At 29.0% G+C, this 12,342-nt stretch overlaps 1 protein-coding gene across 1 annotated transcript; it reads left to right on the top strand.

The window, feature by feature from the left end:
- Positions 1-5,830: 5,830 nt before the first annotated feature.
- On the top strand, positions 5,831-10,421 carry LOC111041463 (cathepsin B-like cysteine proteinase 4). The gene is made up of 6 exons (XM_022325741.1): positions 5,831-6,037; positions 9,247-9,441; positions 9,505-9,702; positions 9,776-9,896; positions 9,994-10,116; positions 10,210-10,421. Exons 1-6 carry the CDS (start codon positions 5,831-5,833, stop codon positions 10,419-10,421), a joined length of 1,056 nt encoding a protein of 351 aa, XP_022181433.1.
- The last annotated feature ends 1,921 nt before the right edge of the window (positions 10,422-12,342 follow it).

The raw sequence follows: 12,342 nt of genomic DNA, 5'->3' as shown, positions 1-12,342 counted from the left end.
CGTTATTGACCATAATCTCTGACACAACGTATTTTTTTTTTATTATAATTTAATAACATGTCGTTCATCGGCTTATACTATTATTAGTCAATAGTTTAAATTTCTGTTTATTAACTCAATAATTGGTCTTCATAAATCCTTTGACAATTTTGTTTTGTATACAATGTTTGGATTAGATAAGTACTTTTTTATCCAGATAAAGATGAAGATAACTAAATTCAAATCTATCTCCATAAAGATTAAAGATAAATACATTTTTATCCAGATATAAAACAGATCATTTTTTTAACGCCTAATTTAAAGTCTAACTTTTGAGAGTACACCTTGGGACTACTTAGTGCTTCAATATTATAGAAAACCGGCTATACGTTTAAATTAATGTTAGCAGTAGACATTATTATTAATCAATAACTAATGCATAACTGAAAAAATATTTTCAAAATTAAGTATAAATATCAAGAAAAAACTGTTTTACACTACAATTATTATGAACAGTTTTAGTATTTATTTACATTTTTTTTAGTAGATACATACAGTTAATGTAATTAGGTAAAATACATCTAATATAATTTATACTATGTACATTGCATAGGATCGTTGGAACTAAGAAAACATAATTAAATAGGCGGTATACCACTCTGGTTAAGTAGCTTACTGTTCATAAAAATAACTTATAATCATTTTCCCATTAATTTACAGTTGACGAGTACCTAACCAACACAACATAACAATGAAATGTATTTGTATATTTGAACACCAGGTCCGGGCCCCTGACGTAAAGATCAATAATTAATGATACCCAATAAATAATAATATTATTATGAACATACAATTTTTTTACTGAGATCTCTTGACAATTCAAATTTAAAGTATTGATTATCAAAAAAATTAATTGACAAAAAAATGGGTTTTTCATTTTTTGCATAGAGACAAGTTGATCTAGATGGGTGAATATTTTATCTAAGTTAATTATTTAGATAAAACGCAACTATTTATCTCGATATGATAAAATATAACTGAATAATTATCTAGATAAGTCTCAACACTGTTTGTGTACGTACTATGATGATTTGCTTTTTCAGAACTATAAACGAATAGTTTTTTAGTCTTAGCAAGTTAAATTGTTAGTGAACTTGTGAGTTATGTCAACAACAGTAGAAGTGATCATAAATAAATAATGGTGATCGATTGTTATTTACATTTCACCCAATGACCGTCACTGCTCTCGTGTTTACTGTTTTTTATGTACCGACAATGTATTCGAAGAGAATACTAAATGTTTGATTTATTAATTGTTTTAATATTTCAATTGAACTTTGTAGATGTGTATTGTGTTTGTGCACCTACATTTCACCAATTGTTTACTCAAATTTAATAAAAATTAATAGAGTAAAAGTCAACATACCGAAAAAGCTAAGATTCATTTAAAAGACATAAACGAAAAAATTATGCCAACGGTTGCTGACAAAAGGTAACAATATACTTGAAAATAGGTAACAAATAAATAATTAATAAATAAAAAAGTTTTCGGAACTGATTTTTTGGAAATTGAAGGCAGATACCGGAAGTGGAACTGGACTGTATTATTGAAAAACCAATGAGTCCGTGTAACGCACCGCTGTTATTAATTGATAAAAAAAGGTGACTTAAGAAAAATTACGAATGGTTGTAGATTTCCGGGCACCTTATAATATAACGTTAAATGATTTCCCCCCATTACCTAATATCACAGAAATATTAGACCAGCTAGGACAGAGCCAGCTTTTCACAGTGATTGTTCTCAAGATATAATAAAAGTGTTCCACCAAATAAAGTTCTCCAAAGCTTCCAGGAATCTCACAGCCTTTGCTACAGGGATCATTACCATTTTAAACGTCTTGCCAGCGCCAACTACCTTTGACGTTAGAGGTAACTTGTAATTTAATTAATAACGCCCAGGACATCGCACATTAAAATTGTAGTTTTCAATCCTTAGCTATAAAAATTGAAAATGTGACACATTTTTAACAACAAAATTATTTTCAATTTTCAATTTGATAAATATCGTCAACATTTGAACTTTAAATGCTTATAAAAAAAATTGCGCCTACGTATTTTTAATATTTTTCAAATGCTACTCTAACAAGTTATCAAGAGTCTTCTATTAAATTTTCATGTTTTTTGATCCAACCAATAAAATTTAATTGACATTTATAGAAAAAAAATGTTAACATTTTTTATTTAAAATGTCCTCCAACAGCTTAAAATGAGTCAAAATATTTTGAAAATTTTATCAAGTATATGAATTGATGATATAAACATTTAGAACATTCGTTTTTGAATTACAACAAAATAAGAAAATCGCTACAAGAGAAATCGAGTGAATATCCAATGTTGTAAAAATGTCAACTTCGAACGCTCATAAAAATTTAATTTGGTTTTTCAGTAGAAATTTAATTTAATTTTTTTGACAAAGATAGACAAACTTGTAAGAAATTTTGTATCAAATTTTTAATTCTTAGATTTCTATAAAAAAGTTTTTATGAATTTCTAACTAAATATAATTTGCTAATTTTCGTGATTTTTAAAAAATTTGTCAAAATTCTATGATTAAACGCTCATAAAAAATTATTGTTTATTTACGCTCAACTTTTTTTAAATTTCCATTAACAACAACTTAAGAGGAACCTTTTATTACATTTTCAAGTTTTTTGAAAGAGCGAAAATGTTTTTATTGAATTGAGTTTAAAAAAACAAATAACAGTCGAAAATGTAATATACCTATAAATAGTTCAACACAAATAAAAATATTTTGAAAATTGTATGGTGTAAAGAAAATGCATACACAAATATTTAGTGAATATTTCATAGACTACGTTAATTTTTGTTAGAGTTACGCTAAAAACCAAAATCTATTTTTTTGAAAAATGATTTTGAGAAAAATTTCTGTTTTTCCTTAAATTTTTGTTTGTTTTTCCTGATGCTTTTGAAAACTTTTGGGAATAATAAATGTTGACCTCCCGAAGCATCAACTAGGTTCACTTTCCTACCAGAAAAGTTGCTGTTGAAGAAAGTCGAATAACTTTCACTGCAAAAAACCATGATGACAGACACAAACAAATAAATAAATAAATATAAAAACACAGATCATTGTAAAATCAATACATTCATCGCTTCGTTCAGAATCTAAATTGAGTAATTATTTTGAATTAGACGTGGATAAACTTTATCTTTTTATAAGTTGTCTCCACACAAATTAAATAATGACCAATGGCATTAACAGAAATAAAGATTATTAATTCAAACCATGTTTTTCGCTTCGAAAACTCTTGAAATTATGATAAGCTTTTGTTGCGTTCAATAATAATTGACTGGATAACAAACCACAGTAGATAAATAATATTAAGATATTTCATATACTAGGGATCCAAATAATTAAGACAGCATGACATTAATTAGCATGGATATATTAATAAAGAATAACATTAAAGTTAAATACCCGATGACACAAAATTAAGTATACAATAAGTCGAGTAGGTACTGATCATTAATACCAATGTAAATATAAATATATTTGAAAACTGATTATGTTTTGAATCTTATTATACAAACACCATTGACTATTGAGTAACTTTTATTCACATTAAGATACTACTGACACAATTATACGATACCTTTTAATGCATTACGTGTGCCAAAAAATGTTATTTTATTGATAGATACAAGGTTCTAACTACTAATACAAACACGAAAAACAATATATTTTTATCCTATTATTTAAATTTTAAATTATTAATTTCCCCAGTGCTCGTTGTATTTACTATCAAACAGGGCTAACAAATAATATATATATTGTTGCAAAATTGTATTATCATAATGCTTTACTCATATTACATAAAATATGTACTAGGTATGTGGTATATTGTAACCTCCCATTTATTAATTGAACGTAAAATGTGCTACTAACCAGTCAGATCGACATAATGCACGAAACCCAACTCAGACTTTATAAAGCCAAAAACGTATTCAATATAAAAATGAGTTTGTTGACCCTCAAATTGCCTTAGACGACATATTGACAGCCGTCGACCCGATACCTTCTGCGAGATGGATTTTTAAAGACTCGGGTTGAATTCAAGCCGCGAACAAAGTGACACGTATATGTGAAACGTTATAACTAAGTCGAATAATCAAATACCTATATGACCTCATGGAAATCTGGCAACATTGCACTCAGGGCCTGATAACCAATAGGCTGAGTAGGCTACAGCCTAAGGAGCCAATCGGCCTATGTTAAATTGGGGTTGCCACAAAATACTCCCCCCCCCCCCATCTCCTATCATTCGAAGAGGCGCCAAATTAACCTTAGCCCACTGACGACCAACTCCTTAATCAGATTGCGCTAAAAGCTTGGGTACAAAACGAACGTTGTCGTGAAGTGCGCCTTAAAATGTGCACGATTCGGTCGCTGATAAGGAATCGTGTTCTTCCCTTCCGAGTACATTATAAAAGGTGATAATTGGAAGACCCACCCCTATGTGCCAGCTGCGGTGCTCTCCTCTCAATTAAACACATTTTTACAGAATGCCTTTCGTACGAAACGGACAACATAGGACAACATAGGACAAGTTATAACATTTATTTTTAAATCCAACCTAATAAATAATATTTAATATGTAACATGTAAACAATTTAAACACTTTGTTGTCAATGGCCATAGTTGCTGAGGCTTATTTCAAATAAAAAAAAAAAGGTGATAACATTGTCGGTACGTATGACGAACGTATTTTTCCTCAATGATAATAACTCTGTAGTTGCATAATAAAATCAAAACACTGACTGTCGTACAGGTCTTTGGACTTGCCTGGTCAAATCACATCCGAATATATTGTGTCTACCCTTTTTTTATCCTGGCTGTCTCGATACTAATATCGTTTCCGCGGATGCTGGGTCAGCGTGTTATCTTCTCGAAAATTTATTTTAGATAATCTACCTTGTAGTTTCTATTTTAGTCTATTTTCTATTTCTAGTAATTCTACGTTATTGTTATAATATTTGGTACCTATACCTTGTGTCCGCAAAAACAGGATATACCGTGTTATTGAATTACGCATATCACTCAGGACCCAATGCATATTGTTGAATTCTGTTTGCAGGACATGAAAGTAGACTATTCAATCATCAACCTCCCGCCGTCAAAATTATGAGACGTGTATATGGTACTGAGTAATACGGGTAATTTAATTACCAAAATGTAGGTAACTGAGTACTGTACCCAGTTTTCTCGGACACGGTATATTAACAATCCTTGTCGTATTTGACCCCATGTGTCATATTATGATGATAAAACCCGTCTATCATTTAGTCACCCTCCCTCGCCCACTGTGTGCTATTATTGTACCCCAATTCGTATTATGATTTCATATGAACCATAATTGAGTACTTATTTATTTACATACTCCTGACATGGTTAGGTCCAAATAAAATGCTAAATAAACGAAACAATAAACATCTTTATAACTATGACATAAGCCACTATTTCGAACACATTATCGAATTGGATATATCATTAACTACATCTTGTCTTTTATTTTACGACTAACAGGTGTATATTTTTGTGTATACATATAAAATGCTCATAAAACGGTCGTAAATTATTTTTTTTATTGGCTATTATAAGTTTAACGTTCTTGTATACTAAAATGATCAATTGAAATAACTGAACAGTTCTACTTTGAGATGTTGGGCATAATATGATAGGTATATAAGGTAAGAACAGATCACATTTATTTTAATTACAACTAGCTGATGTGTAGTTATCTCTATAATCTATACTGTTGTAATTAACATCATGGCTAAGATTATATTTTTAACTTCCATATTGTTTCTAAGTTCTCACTTATCAGAGCAGACAAAATTGAAAGCTAACAAAAATTTTGAAAGAATAAATGCATTACAGAAAAAAGCATATAATTATTCTACAACAACACAAGCAACATCTTCATCAGCCAATAACATAACTGACGAAACAACCACATTCGCGACTAACAAATTGGAGGTAAGTTGTAATAAAATATTTTAAAATATTTGTTTTAAATAATAAATTAACAAGTATGATAAATACTAATTATTAACAATCGGTGATAATTATCATTATACCTTATAATGGCCCACGACTCACGAGTAATATTATATTTTAGTTTTTATCTGGTTTATTAAGAATATATAATTAGAAGCATAATATTTTGATTACCTAATTATAATAAAAATACATTGAGTTTAAATAAATGCAAACAGGTAGTTGGTCTATATTTTTTTTTACTATAACATGCCAGTGTTATACTTATGTACAAACAAATAAATGAATAATTATGTGTGAATTACTTATGAGAAAACTTGTTTTAAATATTCAACCTATTGATATAAAAATAGACCGTTTTATTATTTATAAACTACAACATAATGTACTTTTTTTTTTTGATTTTTTTTTTTCAAAGTATTTATTGAGCATTGAGCTTTGTTTTTTGAAAAAAAAAATGTCGAAATTCAATAGTAATTCCTTAGATATTTTTAGGCAGAAAATCAGTCATCTAATATTGTAGGACTACAAATAGATGAAAAACATTAGATCAATATTTAAAAAGTCTATTTTATAAAAAGCCAACCAAATTACTTCAAGTGGCTCTAAGCAATCTGATTTTTCATGCATTTATAAGTATAACATGGCGAATAATAAACATACTCCCAGTAGGAGGTTTAATTTTGATTTTGCAAAACTAATATGAAGTCGTTACCTCTTTTCTGTGTTTTGTAGAAAAAACTTTTTAATTTGTTTGTCTCATTATATTTCTTGAAAGTATGTTCTAATTTTTAGGAATTAAGTAAATTAATTTGTAACAATAGTACATAAACCATTCATATATTCAGTTATAAATTAAAATACAATAAATTAAAACTCCATAATACAAAAGTGTTATACTTGAACAGTTACAAACTTAATTTAAAACCATTAATATATCATATATACCAAGTAATTCATAAACTGTAGTTGATAACTGATAAGTTACCAATTCATTGTTAATATTGTATGTGTGTAATAGATAGGTATACTACTTCTTATCATCTACCAAAAGAAAAAAAATTATTTTTCATCATTTTATTGAAATAATTTCATGTGGAATAGGTACTTCAAATTTAGAATTTCATGTATATTATTGAATCCTCGACACAGCCGATAAAGCTAAAGAGTATCTCAGTATTCAAATAACATCGTTTTTTTTACACATTTTGAGTAATCCTTCAATAAAATTTTTACCATAAAAATTATCATAAAAATATTTTTGAGGATTGTACATATCGATTTTATATTTTGAATTTTATCGGACTTTGTATTCGACATTTAAAATAAAAATGATAAAATGTTATCATACAGGTAAAAAATGCTTATAACTGATAAAGATTTTGTCATTTTGGTATGATTGAACATTGGTATTGCTTTTTTGTATAAATGTCTAAGACGCATGGGACGAGGGCACAAGCTGATTAAAAACAACACACGGCACAGTGTAGTGTGAATTCACTTCACAGTTACGTCGTGTGTCGTGGTGTCTGAGGGTCTGGTAACTATGGTTAAAACCGGTAATCATGTTGGTATAAAAGTTGAGCTTAATCCGGCTATATTAGTTTTAAAAGGTGAGCAGTGACATCAAAACTATTTTGTATAGAAAATTTGGATGAAAGTGTGGTTTCTTAAAGGAAATAAACATGGCGTATACAAAAACGAAATATTCTGATTTTCTTTGAGAAAAATTGTGTATTATTTTCTTAAATGAAAACATGGATAGGAAATGTATACTCCAACAATAGAAAACAGTTATACAATTTTACAACACTGGAGCTATCAGAGAGTTGCAGATAATAATGGGTGCGTCCAGAACCACGCCAACAGTCGGACTCAACAACCGCATTAGATGTTTCACAAAAAAAAAAAAATTAAATTGTGTTTAAATTGTTTGGAAGCTATATATAGACAAACAAATCGAAATGTCATAACCTCGATAGTAGTATTTTCTACAATTTTTGTAATGGGTGATTTTACTTAAAGGTTACTCAAAAGCATAAAAAAAAGATTGTTTGTAAATGTGTTTTGTCTATGTTGCGCATAGGCCAAAGAAAGAGAAAAAACAGTGCGCTGACTTCCTTTTAAGAATATTAGTGACCTTTTGTAAATTCTTAATTCCCATAAATGTTGTAAGTATTGGTTATACAAATAGCCTAAATAAATAAATTAGAAAACATTTATGTTAAATACATAATTGTTCTTCTTTTTATAGGTCATAAATTTATCTACATAATTAATATTAATTACCAACGTAATGCATATTGATAATATTATTATAAGTATCTGCTTGAAGATAAATGCAAATTTTAATTTGATAAGTGAATAGATTGAACTCATAAATGTATTTATTAGAATGCACTTTCATGATACTTGAAATTTGATAATAGATATTATATTTTGCATGGTAAATAGGTTGGTAGGCGGTCTAGGACATTTCGGCGTGGCCATTTCGGCGTAGGGCCATTTTAAGAAATTAGGTAGGTCACTATAAAATATAAATATAATAAATAAATAAATAATAATAAATAATAAAAAATAAATAAATAATACAAATTTAATTAAAATAAGGAGAATGCTATTAAAATTACAAATAAAAATATTCAGGTCATCATACTTAAATTATGTGCTATTCCTCTTAAAAAACTCATAATATTACGATTATCATAATCGCTGACTAATTTTAAAATACGTTTATCGACGTCAATGTATTTTTTTTTCTTTTTTGGTGGACTTTTGCCTGTTTCTAATTGGCAAAATAAGGTGTCTCGGCCACTTTGTATTCTCCTTAAACATGATATAAATGCCCACAGTGTCGGGTGGTCAACGGCCATTTGTAGATTAAGCCGACGAAAAATAATTAAATGAAAAAAGGACTACGCCGAAATAGACCCACGCCGAAACGGCTCCACGCCGAGATGGCCACGCCGAAATGTCCACGCCGAAATGTCCGAAAACGGTTGGTAGGTACCTAGGCATTTAGTTTTTAAATAATTATTAAATATACTGTATTTTAAATTTAAAAATAAAATATTCAAATATATTAGATTATAAGCGATGTTTCTTAGACCACTCGTCACCATTGATTTTCGTTTTAATTACATCCTTTAAGTTACCCACTTCATCGAATTATAACAATGTGATTACAGGACGATAAAAAAGTTATCAATGAAACACTGGAAAAACAACATTCAATTTTGTTGGGCAACATAAGATTTAAAACCAGCGATCCCAAGTACGTATCAGATGACAAAATTTTGAAGGTATTTGACGCAAGAATTTACTGGCCCCAGTGCAAAACGATTGGCGAAGTGCACAATAAAGGAAACTCGCCGATCGATTTAGTAAATAATGCATTTTAAAAACAATAACTAATGATCATTATACTGATGATTGATCCGCAACAGGCGTTTGCCGCAACCGGGACATTAGCAGACAGAATGTGCATAGAGACGAAGGGAGTCAAAAATCAACTCCTATCGGCCGAAGAGCTAATTTCCTGCAGCGGGCAGGATTATCACCATAAACACGTTCATTCGTTTGAAACTTGGGAATACCTCAAATCACACGGCGTGGTGTCCGGCGGCAAGTACAACTCTGACGACGTACGTAATTCTTATTACCGACTGGGAACTTCTATTATAACTCAATAACCGTTATTGTCATGCCATTGCTCAGGGATGTCAACCTTTTCAAGTTCCGCCAATTTGTGAGCTCCCGACATATCATAACAGACATGCGTGCATCAGGCAATGTTACGGTAACAAATCGATCGACTACATCAGTGATCACGTGAAAGGTGAGATTACTGTAGCTAATGATATCACGTTGACGGGGTAGACGTAAATGTATTGTTTATACCATTTGATTCTCACAAATTGTATTTACGATTGCAGTTAAAAATTGGTATGTAATCAAAGGACGGAGGACACCTGTTTATGTGCAAAAGGAAGTGCAGGCTTACGGTCCAGTAGTAGCTTATTTCGACTTGTACGATGACTTCTTTTTGTACAAAAGTGGTTAGTTCGTAGAAACGAGCAGTCATATATTTTACACTATAAATACTATACAATTTAGTGTGATTTACGAATTCGATTTGTCGACTGTTACAGGTGTTTACGAAAGATCAAAAGCAGCGAAATTCGTAAAATTCCAACATGCCAAGCTAATTGGATGGGGAGTCGAGAATGGCGTGGAATATTGGTTGTTGGTCCACTCTGTAGGCAGTGAATGGGGACAGAATGGACTTTTCAAAATCAAAAAGGGCACAAATGAATGCTGTATCGAAAATTGGATTACAGGAATTGTTCCTGAAATTAAATAATATCTAATAAAATCTAATAAAATAATAATATTTGAAACATATTTAGACATTTAAACACTTACAAACAAATTATTCGTCTGTATTTCATTATAATCTACTATTCAAAGTTTACTGTTATTTTCATAATTTTATGAACTGTTATTCAATTTTAAATTATTATGTAATGAATAATTAAATAGATGTGGACACACATACTCAACCGCATGTCTAATGCTGGTCATCTTAGATATGAACAACCTGTATAATAATCTAATATACCAATGTACAAATAAGGTGAACAAGTTGACTTTCGTTCAGTTTTAGATTCTGAGCGAAATGGAGTTGCTATTTTCAATAGGTGATTTTTTTATAATATCATTTTAAAAATATTTCGAATTTTTGGAGCTATTTATAGGCATAAGGAATTTTCGATTTTTATTTGTTTTACTTGTTATTATTGTTATTAATGAGACTTATAAAAAAAAAACTGAGCATAAAGCCATAATACATTTTTATGAGCGACTGAAGTTATTATTTTAACACAATTTGTCAAAACACGACAATTTGCAAATTACTTTTAGGTAGTTAGGAATTCAATTTGAAAATGTAATATAAGATTCACCATAAGTTTTCCTATAATTTTATACCGGAAAGTCAAATTTAGAAACTCATAACTGTATGTCATTACTTGAAATATCACTAAAAATGTTTATTTTTTTTGTTAATTTATTACACCTACATGGTACAATTTTTAAAGAAGGTTTTCCATATGTTATTATTATAGCAGTTGAGAAATGTTAAATAACCATTTTTTTTTTATAAGCATTTAAAGTTGAGTTCAAATAATGACATTATTCGTCAAAATCTCAAAAATAGCCTGAAGGTAGCCTGATTTTTGAGGAAAAGCGTGTTTCTAAGTTAGTTGAAAATGGATCATTTTGAACTAAATATGCACCTAGAAAAAGAACGTTTTTAGTCAAAAATCAATTTCACCATTCGATTTTCCGCTATTATTTCTACTATAATCGAGATCCAAATCGATTTGGTCATAAATGAAAAAAAAGACGGTGTTAAATTGAAACCCCCCCTTATGATCACAAAAACGAAGATCTGTTGGTAGTTAAGATTTTCACCAAACGTTTAGTTTATTATTTTTCATATAAAAAACAATTTTCAAAATAGTTTCACATTTTTTGAACTATTTAAATATATTTTTTTTAGATTTTATTTTAAAAAATAAATCTAGAAAAATATATTGTTGCTAACTCAACTACTCCAGACTCCAGTACTCATTTTATGTGGAAACATCATCAGCTTTATAATGGCAAATTTTTACGGTATTGAATAGATATCAATGAATTTGTTGTACTTAGGCTGTTTGTGAAAAAACGTTTTTTTCGAATAATAATGTAATAACTAGAGCTAGGATTTTAGTGACTTTTGTATTTTTGTCTTTATAAGTGCTATACCGTTCTAACCAAAAACTAAATTTTTTTTCGTGATATAACAATTTAGAATGTGTAATTATTAGGTATTCTGCATTTTTTTTGCATTTTTTGCAATTTTTTGTGTTAAATTTATTTCATTGCATGTTTTAAACTCATTTTTACAAATATTACGTTCATTTTGTGTATTTAAACGGATTTTTGTTTATTTTAAGTTGTTTAATATGTGTTGTAATCTCAATTATTACTACCTATGATTACAACGAAACAACTTAAATAATTATTCTCGGTCATTTATAACAATACATGTAATTTCGTCCAAATTTGAACATGGCTTATTGTACTTTTTTTTTTCTTTAGTATAAATTGTATAATACACTATAATATCCTAGATAAAAAAAAAAATTTGAACATAAAATAACTATAAAAAACTGTATTAATATATTTTTTAGATTTTTTGGCTACACAATTATCTACTTGTGTGCAAATTTTGTTTT

This window comes from Myzus persicae, unplaced genomic scaffold (genome assembly GCF_001856785.1).
Source record: "Myzus persicae strain clone G006 unplaced genomic scaffold, MPER_G0061.0, whole genome shotgun sequence".
NCBI classification, from domain to species: domain Eukaryota; kingdom Metazoa; phylum Arthropoda; class Insecta; order Hemiptera; family Aphididae; genus Myzus; species Myzus persicae.
The sequence above is the reverse complement of the archived record's forward strand: the minus strand, read 5'-3'. Positions and strand labels throughout refer to the sequence as shown.